The 17,740-nt window shown below is 43.5% G+C and overlaps 1 protein-coding gene across 1 annotated transcript in view; it reads left to right on the forward strand.

Moving 5' to 3' along the window:
• Positions 1 to 679: 679 nt before the first annotated feature.
• Positions 680 to 17,740, forward strand: part of LOC124606011 — a gene marked incomplete at its 3' end in the record, with an annotated part of 268,057 nt that continues 250,996 nt past the window's right edge. The window contains exon 1 of the mRNA XM_047137974.1: positions 680 to 835. Coding sequence (XP_046993930.1) covers positions 680 to 835 — 156 coding nt within the window. The remainder of the gene's footprint in view (positions 836 to 17,740) is intronic.

The following is a 17,740-nucleotide window of genomic DNA, read 5'->3' on the forward strand; positions in this document are numbered from 1 at the left end:
TGATAGTCCATATGCTCTTACTTGTTCATTAAACGACTAGCAACGGCACATTACTGGCCAATAGAAGTCTACTAATATCAAATTATAGGCCTTAATTTGAGGAAGAAATTTCTGAGAATATGCGTTTGGAGCACAGAACTGTATGGTAGTGAAACTTGGACTGTGGGAAAGCCGGAACAGAAGAGAATCGAAGCATTTGAGTTGTGGTGCTACAGACGAAATGTTGAAAATTAGGTGGACTGATAAGGTAAGGAATGAGCAGGTTCTGCGCAGAATCGGAGAGGAAAGGAATATGTGAAAAATATTTATAAGGAGAAGGGACAAGATGATAGGACATCTGTTAAGACATGAGTGAATGACTTCCATGGCGATAGAGGGAGCTGTAGAGGAAGACAGAGATTAGAATACATCCAGCAAATAATTGAGGACGTAAGTTGCAAGTGCTACTCTGAGATGAAGAGGCTAGCACAGGAGAGAAATTCGTGGCGGGAAGGATTGATGACAAAACAAGAAGGCTTAATTTTCTTACCACCAAGTAAGGGAAATCATCTACTATAAGGGACGTTGGCAATCCTGGACAGACGGTTTGTAAGGTGGCAGATGTTGGCAGCAGTGCAGACGCACCCCGAGCGGCCGGCGGCGGCGCAGTCTCCGCGCGCGGCGGGCAGTCAGCGCCGAGATGCCGGGCATGCTGTTCGTGGTGTGCGTGCCGACAGCCGAGTACGAGCTGCGGCTGGCGGCCAAGGCGGGCCCCGAGCTCCGCCGCCTCGACGGGCCCACGCTGCGCTCGCGCCTGCCGCCGCCCGCGCCCCTCGGCCAGCTCCCCATGGAGCAGGTACGAACCCCACAACTGTCACGTCTGTAGTTGTACGTCTTCTATTTGCCAATCATTATTTCACACACACGAAATGTTTGACAAGTTTCATCTCGACCCAGGTAAAAATTTGCTTGACGCCTGCCTAAGAGGCAGTCTCCATTCCTTCCAAACTAACTACAGAGGGGCACAGAAAAATTTAGACACTCTTTGAAAATTTAGACACTCTTTGATAATCAGTACCACCGGACAATATGACATACCGCTACAGTTCTTGCACGGGGGGAAGGTTATTTGGTAATTCCAAAGAATGATTGACTATCGAAGTCGCGGGGTCCAAACGATACATATCGAATGTGCGATCCTAAATCGATCACGGGACTCTGGTGGCGGGCGTTATATGTTTACGGGGGTCAACAGAAACCTCCGATCTTACTCGTCTGCTTTGACCCGTGACGTAAGCGTTTTGTGGTGTGTGACGTCATTACGGCGCGGAGTTTAGTCTTGTTTTTGTTTGTGGTGCTCTCTGGTGTTGTGTTCATGGTTTTCGTTTGTTTTAATTTAATGCTCATTGCTGTATGTCGGGTGAGTTTGTTATTGAGTGTATTTGGTTGTGGTTTTTTGTTTAGGAATGGATATGAAAGACCGCCTTAATAGTGTTCGGTTGAGGGCGATGATGGGCGAGACAGCGTTAGAACTTATCAAGTTCTTACAACTATTCGGTTTAATCGCCGAAGTTGTTAAGTGTTCTCTTTGCCTTGAGGGGATGAAATTGGTTAAAGTTCCGGCCTCTCGGACCAGCGACGGATACATGTGGAGTTGCCGGAAAGATGGCGTATGGCGTTCTATAAGGCGTGGTACCTGGTTCGAGAAGTCTAGATTGGGCATGCGTGAGATTGTGCTTATTACATATTATTTTTGTTATAGATGCCCACAGAGTTTTTGCGCGTTTGAGACTGGTGTGAGTGAGAGGACTGTTTTAGACTGGTATTCCTTTTGTCGTGAAGTGTGTTCGGAATTTATTAAGTACAGGGGTAAGTTGGGTGGGCAGTTTGGTAAAAGGAAGTATGGGAGGGGGAAGTCTGTGGCTGGTCTTTGGGTGTGGGAGGCTGTTGTTCACGGGGGTGGGGGTACTGAATGTGTTTTTAGGGTTGTGGAGGGGAGGTCGAAGGCTGAATTAGTGGGGTTAATTGAGGAGTATGTAGAGCCCGGGTCCACAATAGTTTCTGATGCTTTTTCTTCTTATAGGGGGTTGGGTGACAGGGGATTTAATCATTTAGTAGTGAACCACCGTCTAGAATTTAAGAATTATGATACTGGGGCTTGCACTAACACAATTGAGGGGATGTGGGGGGCGGTTAAGTCAGTTCTTGGGAGGGGGAAGAGGCGCTCTTCCAACCTTCAGTCTCATTTAGATGAGTACTGTTGGCGGAAGAGTGTCCCAGAGGCCTATTGCATTTTTCGGGTTTTTTTAAGGGCTGTGGGTAAAATGTATAGGCCGAAAGTGGTTAGTTAGGGTGCATTTGTGTGTGATTGTGGTGGCCAATCTAGTTTGTGGTGGTCGTGCGGTAGCGTTCTCGCTTCCCACGCCCGGGTTCCCGGGTTCGATTCCCGGCGGGGTCAGCGATTTTCTCTGCCTCGTGATGGCTGGGTGTTGTGTGCTGTCCTTAGGTTAGTTAGGTTTAATTAGTTCTAAGTTCTAGGGGACTGATGACCATAGATGTTAAGTCCCATAGTGCTCAGAGCCATTTCTAGTTTGTGGGGCTGGAACTTTTTTGAGGTAAGTTCCGTTTTTTTTTGTTTTTGATGTGTGTTTTGTGTCAACAGAAACATCCGATCTCACGCGTCGGCTTTGACCCGTGACGTTAGGGACCTACACATTGATCTGTAGCGTAGCCCTGAATACGAGGTTAGGTTGGGAGGTTTTTTTTGGCGGGGGGGGGGGGGGGGGGGGTCAGGGGGGGGCGCAGCCCCCCCCTGCCTGGCCTCGAGTACCACTTGTTTATTATTATCTTTGTTCGATCGTAATTTATGTGATTGGGAGCTGTTGTAGATGTATGTAGGTGTAAGGGAAGTGTTCGTTTTTTTTTTGTATTGGAGGATGTGATCGGTAGGTTCTGTTGAGCTACATAGGTCAAGGGAAGTCTCCGATTCTGGATAGGAATGTGTTTTTTGGTATTTGGTCAGTTTTGTGATGCTGATTTATTTCGTTGTTTTGCGTGGTTTTGTATGGCGGTCGGTGGCTACATTTGTGTATATTTAGTTTGTCCCCACCCAAAAACCCCCAATTTCCCACGCTTGTCCCGTTAGAGTCATTAGCCTTTTTGTGAAACTTGTGTATTTCAGTGTTTATAATACGTATGCGATGTTTTTATATCCGCCATATTGGATAATACGTATGCGATGTTTTTATATCCGCCATATTGGAATTGTCGTTTATAGTCGTTTCCGCTACATTTGTGACGTCATGGGTCAAAGCCGACGGGTAAGATCGGACGCTTCTGTATTTCCGTTTACGGTGGTCACTACAGCAACGACAAAAGAGCGTTACAAAAATACTTGTAATTACAAAGGAGAAGACTTACCTTACTCGTTGTCGGTGTTGTCATGTGAAAGTCCATGTGATGTGTACGCTACGGCAACAATTCCCTTTTTGCCATAGCCTGGGTAAACTCTGCCAATATCACGAAGAGTTACCGGCTATTTTATGTGTTGAAAGTGACACCCATTGCCAACGAAACAACGTCGATGCCACTGAACTGTTGACCGAAATACGGCTGTCAGTGTTGCCGGTGTGCTAGCCGCACAGGGCGTCTCGATGGTTTCTCGTAGCTCGTTCAGTGTAGCTGGCTTCTCTTGATAAACTTCATTCTCCGACGTCCCCATAGGGAGAAGTCAACAGGTGTCAAGTGTGGAGACTGTGGTGGGTACTAGACAGCTCCTCTCCACAGGTAAATTTCCACCCAAGTAAGCTCTGACAGTCTGTAGCAGTGAGACGAAACGCCCATCTTATCATAGGCAAAATCTTTCATTTCCAACACCTCTCAGATGGCAGGTAAACTCGATGGTTGCATTATATGAAGATACACCTCTCCAGTTACTATATCTTCAAAGAAGAATGGGCCAACCGCGCGATGACAAACGACACCATACATTAGCACCCGGTAGATTAACATGTTTGTCCACGTGAACGTGAGCATTTTCAGAAGCCCAGTACATGAAGTTGTGGCAGTTTACAGTACCGTTCAGTTTCAATTGCGCCTCGTCAGACCAGATAAACATCCCTGCAAACCATTCATCTACGCAGTACTCCTTTCTTGTTCATAACGTAAAGCGATATTGGAATATACTTATTCCACTTTGCCGCTTTCAGAGTTCGTCGTCTGTTTGATCGGCTAACCCTGCTTTCTTATGCACCCTGCTTCACAGATTTTTGAGGTGATCTAGTAAAATGTTGCAACACATAAGCGCTGAAATCTGGACTCTTGATGTATTTGATCGGTCAGACCTATCCTTATGCTCATCCTGGACAGTATCGTCGGCTATAAATTTTTTCCGAATACGATAAATTGTTGTACGTGTTGGTAGCTGAGTTACCTACATATTACGCCATTGCCATTGTACCTTCATCATGTCTTCGTACTTCCAGTACCATTTCTATACGGCCTTGCGTTGTTCAAACGACAATCTTACTTCATTCATTGCTGCACTGTCATCTGTTGGAAAACACGGGCCAAGATCTGTTGAGAAAACAATGGACTACGCTACCGCGCAAAATTGCAACGATACGTCATTTTGTTCCAAATATGTTAACTATCAAAGATTGTCTACATTTTTCTGGACTCGTTTGTATGTAAGCGTAGATCAAGCGTGGCTTAGATTCATGGCAATGATATCGACAGTATTGGCAGATTCATATGAATTAATAAGAGAAGGAACTAGTGCCCCATGTACACAAAACAAATCAGAACACTGTTGTAGAAGCAACGAAAAAGAATGCCACTTTTAAAAGAACGCAAAACCCAAGATTGGCGAAGTTTGATAGAAGCTCGAAATTTAGTGTGAACTTCAATGCGAGACGCATTTAATGGTTCCCACAACGAAATTTTGTCTCGAAAACTGGCAGAAAATCCAAAGAGATGCTAGTCGTCTGTAAAGTACACCAGTGGCAAGGTACAGTCAATACCTTCACTGCACGTCAGCGATGATAATGTTACTCATGACACTGTCAAAAAAGCGTTACTAAATATGGTTTTCCGAAATTCCTTCACAAAGGAAGACGAAGAAAATATTCTAGAATTCGCATAAAGAACTGCCGTCATGAGTAACTGACGAGTAGATGTCCTCGGTGTAGCGAAGCAACTCAAATCACTTAATAAAGACTAATTTTCCAGTCTAGATTCGGTCGACGAAAGATACTTGTCCAAAGAATGGGAAAATGCACTGGTCATAGCAATACTCAAGAAAAGAAATAGGAATAATTCGTGAATTGCAGACCCATATCACGTAACTCTATTTGAAGTAGGGTTTTTGATCATATACTGTGTTCGAACATTATGAATTGCCTCGAAGAAAACCATTTGTTGACAGCACGGATTCAGAAAATGCTGTTCTTGTGCAACACAACTAGCTCTTTATTCTCATGAAGCTGCGAATGCTATCGGCAGGGAATCTCAAGCTGATTATGTATTCATAGACTTCTGAAGTCTTTTGACACCGTTCCTCACAAGCGGCTTTCTGTCATATTGCGTGGCTGATAAATCACACAAACCTGTAGGCTGCCAGTTCAAGTGAATTCCTAGGAATTACAATAACGAACAACGTAAGTTGGAACGACATAGGTAATATTGTTAGAAAGGTGAACTAAAGACTGCGTTTTATTTGGGAAACACCGGCAAGATGCAACCAGTGCACTAAAGAGACAGTCTACACTACGCTTGTCAGTCCTGTGCTGGGATCTTGTTGCGCGGTATGGGATCCTTACCAAATGAGATTGACGGAGGACATCGAAAAAATACAAAGAAGGGGAGCTCATTTTGTACTATCACGAAATGGGGAGAGAGTGTCACGGATATGACACTGGTGGAGTTGGGATGGTAACCGTTGAAACAAATGCTTTTCTCGTTGCGGCAAGATCTTTTCACGAAATTTCAATCACCAGCTTTCTCATCCGAAAATATTTTGTTGACGCCGACCTACAGAGGCAGAAATGATTATCGTAGTAAAATGAAAGAAATCAGATCTAGCACGGAAAGCTTTAGGCGTTTGTTTCCCCCGCGTACTGTTTAAGTTGGAACGGTAGAGAAACAGCCTGCAAGTGGTTAGATGAACCATCTTCAGGTACTTTAGTGTAAATGGGAGAGTAGCCATGCAGCTCTTGGGGTAATGCTGTACTGCATCTTCGGTGTTGTCACTGGCTGTTACTGCTGCCGATCGACAGCTTGGTTTAAATGTAGAAAAATGTAAATTAATGCAGACGAGTGAGAAAAACAATCGTGTAATGTCCGAATACAGTATTAGTGGTTTGCTGCTTGACATAGTCATGTCATTTAAATATTTAGGCTTGACTCTGCAGAGCAGCATGGAATGGAACAAGCACGTAAGATCTGTTGATGGAAAGGTCGATTTCGGTCTATTGGGAGAGCTCTAGCAAAATGGAGTTCATCTATAAATCAGATTGCGTACAGAACAGTTGTGCGATACATTCTTGAGCACTGGTCAAGTCTTTGGTGTCCCCGCCAGGTGTGAGTAAAGCAAGGAACCGAAGCAATCCAGGCGTGTGCTGCTAAATTTGTTGCCGGTAGGTTCGAGAAACACGCGAAGCTACGCAAGAACTCAAATGGGAGACCCTTTATTGGGAGAATTTTAGGAAAGTGTTATTCATCTGTAATGGAGACCGCATGTAGGATACTAGTGCGATCTATTCTTGAATACTGCTGGAGAGTTTGGGATACGTTCCAGATCGGATTAAAGGGAGACATCGTAGCAATTCAGAGGCTGGCTGCTAGATTTGTTACCACTAGGTTCGAACAACACGCAAATCTTACGGAAATGCTTCGGGAGTTCAAATGGGGATCCCTGGAGGGAAGGCGACGCTATTTTCGAGGAACTCTGTTGAGAAAATTTAAAGAACCGCCATCTGAAGCTGACTACAGGACGATTGTGCTGCCGTTACACACATCGTGCGTAAGGACCACGAAGATAAATACGAGAAATTAGGGCTCATACGGAGACACATAACAGTCGTTTTTCCCTCACCCTATTTACTAGTGGAACAGGTAAGGAAATGATTAGAAGTGGTACAGGGTACCCTACGCCACGGGTCGTACGGTGGTTTGTGGAGTATCTATGTAGATGTAGAAGACAAGTGAGAGAATTCAGGGCTCGCACGAAAGCAGGCAGTCGTTCTTTCCTAGCTCACTTTGCGAGTGGACAGGGAAGGAAATGAATAGAAGCAGTATGAGGTCTCCTCAGCCATACGCTATACGGTGATGTGCGATGTTTGTAGGTGCAGATGTACGAACGGTCCAAGGCAGCACACAAGGTATTTGCAGAAATTTATCCGAGAGGAAGCAAGATTTTAAAATTAATATTTTTGATACAACTATTTCGATGAGCTTCAGTAAGTATCGCGCCTCACGAACTAATTTCGACAGGAATACTTAATTATATCAGACGACTGATTGGTATTCACTCGAGGGTTTCCAGCTAGATTACTTTGATATCTAATTGGTAAGTTCGTGATTCAACGGTGTGGAGTTACGTCAACCTCGTTATTAAATCCAGGATATTTAATGACTTATAAAACAATAATAATATACCGATAATGATAGGTTGACACTTGAAGTTAGGAATCTAAAGAAAGCATGATTGAGAAAATACTGTTGTATATCAACAAAAATAACCACAGAATACCAAACTAATATGTCTCAAAGTGGAGACACTAGCCGTAAACATTAAAAAACTCTTGTTCAATTTTGATCCCGTCTATAACAAGTCGTTTCCATACAAAAGTCAGATCTGACTACGGTAATGAATTTATTGTATTATTTTCATGCCTCTTATTATTTAATGTTAAAGGGCGTAGTTTAGAAACTGACTTTTTCGCCTTGTTTGGATAAAGTGTAACACGAGACCAGCAGCCTAGTACATAAATGTGGGAAACATCCCAAAACCATACTCACAGAGGCGGGTAGAAACAGCTTTCAACAGCCGAAGGTAGAAATGACTTAATAGCCGAAAACTGAACCAATGTGTGACTTTACTAAGCAGCTATGCCAACTGGTCTGTATGATTCGAAACTCTATGATCGCACGTTGCGTTGTGTTGCTTCCCAGAGAGTTTAAGAAGGTCCTAATTCTTGGAAAGGACATCTTTTAGACCTTCATACATTTATTTTCCCCCTCTTATCTCGACTGACGCAATGTCATCTCCTCACCTTCCGTTATGTCGTCGCCTCGGTATTTTCAGATCAGTTGGAATCCAGGAAAGAACTTCCTGCACCCATCTGTCACTCATTCGCGTAGCTACATGTCCCGTCCACCTGCATCTAATTTTCAGGATAGTCATAATTACGTTTGCACTTCATTCTTTCCTCTTATCCATTTGTTTTTATTCCTGTCTCTTCGAATAAATCCCATCGCGCATCTGTCCACTGCTCACCTAGCAGCCTTCCCGTCACGAATGGTTTTCTTTCGTCCGTGTCAGACTGCCAGAAATCAAATCTGGTGATACTAATTGATTCTAAGCTTTCGGTTTCGGATAGATTGGAATCTTTGTTTGAAAATATCATTTAGTTTGCCAAAAGTCTCTAAACCATTTTTAATTTTCTGTTTCTTTATTTTGTGTCCATTCAATCGTCTTCTCCAACTACTGTAAATACAAAAACTCATAAACCAGTTCAGTACATCCCAATAAATATGGTTTATTGGTGTTGGAAGGCATATTTTCTGGATAAACTGTGATCTTAAATATTCGACAGATATAATTTTGGGCAGACATTGAAGTGGTTACTTGTTCTCAGTTAAACGTCATTTCAGAAAGACTGAGAACATGATACACTTCATGTCTCAGTTTACAATACTCTCAGGGGGTCAGTGACCAGTATCTTCGCGTGTGTTCCGCACGGCGAAGCAAAGAAAAGCGAAATGATAGTTTATAAAGACTTGTTACCTATTATCGAACGTATTACACATTTTTTGTCAACTTTCATTATTCGCACATAGCCTTCGAAATCAACTCCAGCGAGACTCTGTTTGAAATGGTCACCTACCCCACATCATTTTACGACGATGTAGTGTTTAATCACGTGTTTCCCGTAGACTGCCAATGAATTTCTGCAGCTAATATTTTCATTGGCCGTACAAATCGAATACCCGCATGAACTATGGCCTCAGGTTGGAACGCCAGTGTTAATACCACACTATGAATGGTAAAACGCTACAAAATCAGCTGCTATTCTCCTCGCTCTAAACCTATTTCACAAATGTAAAATGTACAAGTAAATCGTGTTCCGTTTGTCTACGAATATTGTTGTACAGTAAAGAAATCCTCGATTATTTTTTCCACTCATTTCTAACTTTACTTTTCGGATAGTCCTCATTCAAGATCAATAACGTATAATTTGTCCTTTCAGACGCATAGGTAATTAATCCCTTCACTGTTCTACCAGCCATTTCCATATAACTTTTCCTAAAACGGAGCCGCTGGCCTCCCCATTCGCGGACGTCTCATATCTTGGTTTGGATGCCACACACTGCCCAGTTCCTATTTAACATCTACGTCTCAAAGGAGGCGATAAGTGTTTAACGTCCCGTCGACAACGAGGTCATTAGAGACAGACCACAAGCTCGGATTAGGGAGGATGGAGAAGGGAAGTGGCCGTCGCCTTTCGAAGGAACCATCCCCGCATTCGCCTTAAGCGACGCAAGGAAATCACGAAAAATCTAACTCAGGATGGCCGGATGCGGGTTTGAACCGTTGTCCTCCCTAATGCAAGGCCAGTGTGCTAACCATTGCGCCACCTCGCTCGGTATCTGTGTGCTCATGTGCTCATGTGCGGCACTTCGTTCTTCGAGACGCGTGGTAGATCATCGTTATTTCGTACCTGCTTAGTCTTTCTCGCAACTCTCCTTAGCTCCTCGCCATTCGCTAACATTTGAGCATCTCCTCGCAGTATTTTTCTATCTACTTCCCCTTGTACTTTGTCACAGAATGCTTTACTTAGCTACAAGGATATACGGGCAGATTAAAATAAAACACGGTTTGGTCAAGCCTACCGTCCATTTGATCTATCGCCTGAATTCCGAAAGTTGTGACGTAGATTCGGGAACCATTGTGACACTATGAAAACGTGACCACCCGTCGTTGAGCTTTTATTTGGTAACTCTTCACTTACTTCGAAAGGAAGGTAGGTTAGGGGTAACGCCCAAAAGATGACATCGAGCTGACACGAGACGGAATATCAGCTCTGGTTGGACAAAAATAAGGAAGAACATTGGCTACGATCATGCTGAAGCACCCGTCTCGGCACCCTTTTCATGCGATTTAGGTAAAACATGAAAATCATGGTGACAGATTGAAGATTTAACCCCCAATTAACCTGAAAAATCCGTCAGTACACTAACTGCTACACCACCTTGCAAGATCTTAGTAGCTCCGTGGCGCAAGCCATGTGACCATGTACCGACGTGCTCACAAATGTCTCTTAACTGTCGATTGCCTCCATTTTTTGGCACACAGATGACACAAAAGATACAGCTTTTATATATCTAAGACCGAAATTAGAAAGTGGTTCTGTAAAAGACAGTTCGTCGAGAAGGGAAGGATTTATTTCCACCCATGGATGACTACCTTTTTACACGTTTATAACACTACATTTGTTTAAATGGTCGGTAGATCATCGGTAAGATGTGTCTCCTGTACAATCTTGAAGCATGTAATGGTTCCTGGTATGCACAGACCTGATCTTCGGGCTCCGTAGAAACAGCGCCGTCCTAATTGCGTCATCGGAAATTTAGCACGTACTAATGACGCTAACATGCCAGAGCTGGTGGGGAGCGCTAATTTCATTTCGCTCACGTGGCAGGATGTAGAAGGGAGCAGGGGAAGAGTGAGGGATGGAAGAGCAAGCATATTTCATGCCACGTGGAGCTAGCGGTTTTCTTCCTTTAGCAACCAGCAGGAAAGGAAGCATCGCTAATAAATTCTGTTTATTACATGCTTTCGCATTAACATCACCACAATAAACAAAAGAAGATCAGGACTCTTTCAGGCCGAATCTAAAGACGTCGCGGTCCGTCTAGCACACTGCCTGACCAAAAGAATCCGGGTATTAATATGGGATGTGTAAGCGTTTCACCATTATGACGGCATGAACACTACTACGGACACTTTCAATGAGGTGTCTGAATGTCCGTGGAGGAATGGCAGCCCATTCTTCTTCAGCAGCAGAAACCATAGAAGGTAGAGATTTGGGACGCTGGGTTCTGGAACAAAGGTGACGCCGTAACCCATCCCAAAGGTGTTCCATTGAGTTAATGTCGGAACACTGGACACGCCAGTCTGTTTCAGGAATGTTTTTGTCCACAAATCATTGCCTCCCAGAGATTGCTTTATGGTAGCGCTGTTGATAAAATATCGATATTTTTTTCCAAATGGTATCGGATATAAACTGTAGACAGGCAATGGTAAGTAAGGAAAGCGTTTCTGAAGAAGAGAAATTTGTTAACATCACATCGAGTATAGATTTAACTGTCAGGAAGTCGTTTCTGAAAGTATTTGTATGGAGTGTAGCCATGTCTGGAAGTGAAACGTGGACGATATATAGTTTAGACAAAAAGAGAATAGAAGCTTTCGAAATGTGGTGCTACAGAAGAATGCTGAGGATTAGATGGGTAGATCACATAATTAATGAGGAGGTACTGAATAGAATTGAAGAGAAAAGAAATTCGTGGCAAAACTTGACTAGAAGGGATCGGCTGGTAGGGCATATTCTGAGGCATCAAGGGATCACCGATTTAGTATTGGAGAGCAGCGTGGATGGTAAAAATCGTAGAGGAAGACCAAGAGATGAATACAGTAAACAGATTCAGAAGGATGTAGGTTGCCCTAGGTACTGGGACATGAAGAAGCTTGCACAGGATAGAGCAAGATGGAGAGCTGCATGAAACCAGTCTGCAGACTGAAGACCACAACAACAACATATACCGCCAATATTTTTTCTCCCGATACATCGATATCAAAATGGCGTGAAGTAGTCTTACTAATTGTTGAGCTTTCATCACATCCACTCTCACTTTATGAATGGATGAAGCAAGTATACGTGGTGCAAAAGAAGAAGTCTGATTGCACTGGGGTGACGGTGTGAATGGAATAAAAAGATTTCCGATGAGAAGAAATAGCACAACAGACGCGTTAAAAAAAATTAATTTGTGTTAAGTTCCTATTGGACCAAACTGCTGAGGTCAACGGTCCCTAGGCTTACACACTACTTTATCGAACTTAAACTAACGTACGCTAAGAACAACACACATCCATGCCAGAGGGAGGATTCGAACCTCCGACGGAAAAAGTGGGTGATGCTGAGGGAATTAGATTAGGATTGGTTGGTTGGTTGGTTTGGGGAAGGAGACCAGACAGCGTGGTCATCGGTCTCATCAGATTAGGGAAGGACGGGGAAGGAAGTCGGCCGTGCCCTTTCAAACGAACCATTCTGGCATTTATTTGCCTGGAGCGATTTAGGGAAATCACGGAAAACCTAAATCGGGAATGCCGGACGCAGGGTTGAACCGTCGTCCTCCCGAGTGCGAGTCCATTGTGCTAACCACTGCGCCATCCCTCTCGGTCCGACGGAAAAAAATTAACGCAACTATTGTGCTATTTCTTCACATCGGCATTCTTCAGAAACAGTTGCTGAAAATGGTGAACAAAAATCTGAATGACAAGATTAGGTTTTGCGGTGGGCTGAGACGTGTGAGGGGCGATGCTGACGGAATCGGCGCTCGGCTGTACCGACAGAGACGGCAACATTTAGCTTCAACACGAAATTTCGACACTACAACCGCTAGGTCGCTGGCGTCGGCAGAAATGACAAAACGGGGAAGTCTACATGAACTGTTCCGGGCAAACCCGATGTGTGACGAAACCGAACAACGGATCAATCGGACACCTTTTATTGTGACACTTACATGCAGTTACCATCGTAAGTAAAGTGATTGTCGCCAAGCGTGAACGTGCGTCGCTTTCTTTCCAGTTCTCGCCCTAAGTCGGATACGCAGGCTGCTATCTTGTTGGTGTACAGAATATCTAATAATAAATCAATGCTTAAATATACAGCTCTAAAACCGGTAGTATATTTACAGTGTGTAGCTGATATTTTTATAGGACACTACCTACATATCGATGCCTCTTTTCGATACATCGAGAGCCATATACTATCTAGTTTTTTAAATATCGATACATCGTATTCCCGATCTTTTTAAAAATATCAAGAGCCCTATTTTGTGACAAACGCATCGCCAACAGCCGACTGTGGCAGTTTCAGAAGAGTTGGAATGACTGACATATTTTTTACATAAGTGACACCCAATGACTATACAATCATCATTGTCTCCGAAACGTTCGTCCGATGTACGCAGTATACAATGTTTTAAACTGTGCTCATATCCTTTCGCATTTAGCGTTATCTTAAGTGCGATAAGGCGAGCACACCGTAACCACGAAAAGTACCCAATACCGTAACACCACATTCGCCGTACTTCACTGTTGGCACCATACATGTTGGCAGGTAACGTGCTTCATCGGATTTCCGCAGGGTACAGCGTGATTCGTCACTCGTTTTCTGTAATCCACTGCTCGGCAACGTATCTCTTAACACCACCTCAGTTGACGCTTATCACTAACTACGTTTGTATGCGGCTTATGAGAAGCCACTCGACCACTGAACCTCATTCTTTTTAAATCCTTACGCATAGTAATTGTGTTAGCTGGACTACTGATAGCACTTTGGAACTCACAAATGATTCCTTCCGCTCTTCTCGTGCGATTTTTTACAACAATCCTTCGCATTGCTCGATGGTTCCTGTTCTTCAGTACAAGAGATCTGCGTGGTCGTGCTTCAGCTGTGATTGTTCCTTCGCGTTTTCATTTCACAACCGCATCACCAACAGTCGGCTTGGGGAGTTTTAGAAGGGTTGGAATGTCCGACAGACTTTTTACGCAAGTGACACGCAGTGGCTATTCTACGTTTGGCGTCACTGAGCTCTGATGATGGACTAATTCTGCTGTTACTGGTTCTCTACTGACAACACAATATGCCCGGCACCGTTTATATTAGCGGATCCACCTCTTGTGACATCTAGTGATGATGCTGATATTTTATTTGTGGGGTACTCCTACTGCGTGGTTATCAGGGCCTGTACAAATTCCTAATCTTTTCACTGTCCAGTCTCGCCACTTCCCCGAATGAAGGTGAAATTGTAAGGAAAACACAACCACTCAGTCTCTGGACGGAGAAAATCCCCGAACAGGCCGAGAACCTAACCCGGGACCCCGTGATCCCGAGGCAGCAACGCTAGCCACTAGATCACGAACTGTGGATTTTGACATCCAACCGCATTACATAGACGTGTCCGGATACTTCTTATCAGACAGTGTTTGTGAGGAAGTATCTCTGCCGACAGAAATCGTGTGTTATGACTGCGGTGTCTTCAGTGTAAACAGTTTCAGTTAATACAATGTGGTATTGTATGAGAAGGGAACTATGCAGGATCAAAATAAAGTATCCAACAAAATCTGCTTTCTCAAACCTGTGTTGATTTTAGATTCAGTTATCAAAGGCCATGGGAAGGAATGTCGCATTTGAAGACGTGCAGTGCATGAAGTTGGAATGGTGCAGCTAGATACTGTATATGGACCGAACGTAGACACGAAATCTGAAGTCGTCTGTTACAGACTGGTCTGTAGTAAACATGCAGCATGATGCGAGTTAACCGATTTTGAACGATGGAGCACAATCGGTGCAAGACGTATAGGTTGTTGAATGTTGGAGATTATATAAGATTTCAGGGTCGCACGGTCAACACTGTCTGGTGTGGGTCTTTAGTATTGCAGAGAAATGTTCCAGCATACGTAGACTGCCGTACAGGGACAACCCCAAGTGCTTGACGAATAGGTCTTACGACGCCTCTGGAGAGCGATATGAGGCGATCGACCAGCTACTGTGAGTCAAATCGTCGCCGATTTAAATGTGGGGCGTCAGGAACCCATTTCTACCAGCACTGTTTGATGACAAATAACGACATAGACTTCAGCAGCCGAAGACATCCATCACATTGAGCGCCTTTCCATGAGTTTTGGCCACTTACCATAACTCTACTGTTTATCGGACACTGCAGGATTTTCTCTATTAAGAAAGGCGATGAGCGGGGCATGTAGTCTGACAAACAGATGGAACATTTTATTGTTACAAGAAAAGACCTAGATCAGGATCGGTCAAGATGTGCAAAACTTCATACGAGCACGACGTGCTGTGCTGGACGCGTGCAGGTTGTGGCTTGGCCTGTATCGGCTTTGCTCAGTCCTTCTTGGAAGTAGACAGTACCACACGGCATCTAATTTAGCATTGCAGAGCAGCATTTTTCGGTTGGCATGACATTCTTTAGGTCGGCAGAATCATGGTGTGAGTGCTGTTTACCTTTCACTATTTATTTCGTAAGACATTTCCAGGGGCAGATGTGGATTCTGACCACAATCTATTGGTTATGAACTGTAGATTGAAACTGAAGAAACTGCAAAAAGGTGGGAATTTAAGGAGATGGGACCTGGATAAACTGAAAGAACCAGAAGTTGTAGAGAGTTTCAGGGAGAGCATAAGGGAACAATTGACAGGAATGGGGGAAAGAAATACAGTAGAAGAAGAATGGGTAGCTCTGAGGGATGAAGTAGTGAAGGCAGCAGACGATCAAGTAGGTAAAAAGACGAGGGCTAATAGAAATCCTTGGGTAAAAGAAGAAATATTGAATTTAATTGATGAAAGGAGAAAATATAAAAATGCAGTAAATGAAGCAGGCAAAAAGGAATACAAACGTCTCAAAAATGAGATCGACAGGAAGTGCAAAATGGCTAAGCAGGGATGGCTAGAGGACAAATGTAAGGATGTAGAGGCTTGTCTCACTAGGGGTAAGATAGATACTGCCTACAGGAAAATTAAAGAGACCTTTGGAGAGAAGAGAACCACTTGTATGAATATCAAGAGCTCAGATGGCAACCCAGTTCAAAGCAAAGAAGGGAAGGCAGAAAGGTGGAAAGAGTATATAGAGGGTTTATACAAGGGCGATGTACTTGAGGACAATATTATGGAAATGGAAGAGGATGTAGATTAAGACGAAATGGGAGATAAGATACTGCGTGAAGAGTTTGACAGGGCACTGAAAGACCTGAGTCGAAACAAGGCCCCGGGAGTAGACAACATTCCATTAGAACTACTGATGGCCTTGGGAGAGCCAGTCATAACAAAACTCTAGCATCTGGTGAGCAAGATGTATGAGACAGGCGAAATACCCTCAGACTTCAAGAAGAATATAATAATTCCAATCCCAAAGAAAGCAGGTGTTGACAGATGTGAAAATTACCGAACTATCAGTTTAATAAGTCACAGTTGCAAAATACTAACGCGATTTCTTTACAGACGAATGGAAAAACTGGTAGAAGCGGACCTCGGGGAAGATCACTTTGGATTCCGTAGAAATGTTGGAACACGTGAGGCAATACTAACCTTACGACTTATCTTAGAAGAAAGATTAAGAAAAGGCAAACCTACGTTTCTAGCATTTGTAGACTTAGAGAAAGCTTTTGACAATGTTAACTGGAATACTCTCTTTCGAATTCTGAAGGTGGCAGGGGTAAAATACAGGGAGCGGAAGGCTATTTACAATTTGTACAGAAACCAGATGGCAGTTATAAGAGTCGAGGGGCATGAAAGGGAAGCAGTGGTTGGGAAAGGAGTGAGACAGGGTTGTAGCCTCTCCCCGATGTTATTCAATCTGTATATTGCGCAAGCAGTAAAGGAAACAAAAGAAAAATTTGGAGTAGGTATTAAAATTCATGGAGAAGAAGTAAAAACTTTGAGGTTTGCCGATGACATTGTAATACTATCAGAGACAGCAAAGGACTTGGAAGAGCAGTTGAACGGAATGGACAGTGTCTTGAAAGTAGGATATAAGATGAACATCAACAAAAGCAAAACGAGGATAATGGAATGTAGTCAAATTAAATCTGGTGATGCTGAGGGAATTAGATTAGGAAATGAGACACTTAAAGTAGTAAAGGAGTTTTGCTATTTAGGGAGTAAAATAACTGATGATGGTCGAAGTAGAGAGGATATAAAACGTAGACTGGCAATGGCAAGGAAATCGTTTCTGAAGAAGAGAATTTTGTTAACATCGAGTATAGATTTAAGTGTCAGGAAGTCGTTTCTGAAAGTATTTGTATGGAGTGTAGCCATGTATGGAAGTGAAACATGGACGATAACCAGTTTGGACAAGAAGAGAATAGAAGCTTTCAAAATGTGGTGCTACAGAAGAATGTTGAAGATAAGGTGGGTAGATCACGTAACTAATGAGGAGGTATTGAATAGGATTGGGGAGAAGAGAAGTTTGTGGCACAACTTGACTAGAAGAAGGGATCGGTTGGTAGGACATGTTTTGAGGCATCAAGGGATCACAAATTTAGCATTGGAGGGCAGCGTGGAGGGTAAAAATCGTAGAGGGAGACCAAGAGATGAATACCCTAAGCAGATTCAGAAGGATGTAGGTTGCAGTAGGTACTGAGAGATGAAGAAGCTTGCACATGATAGAGTAGCATGGAGAGCTGCATCAAACCAGTCTCAGGACTGAACACCACAACAACAACAACATATTCACTGCG

The sequence above is a fragment of the Schistocerca americana genome, chromosome 3 (genome assembly GCF_021461395.2).
Source record: "Schistocerca americana isolate TAMUIC-IGC-003095 chromosome 3, iqSchAmer2.1, whole genome shotgun sequence".
In the NCBI taxonomy this organism is placed as follows: Eukaryota; Metazoa; Arthropoda; class Insecta; order Orthoptera; family Acrididae; genus Schistocerca; species Schistocerca americana.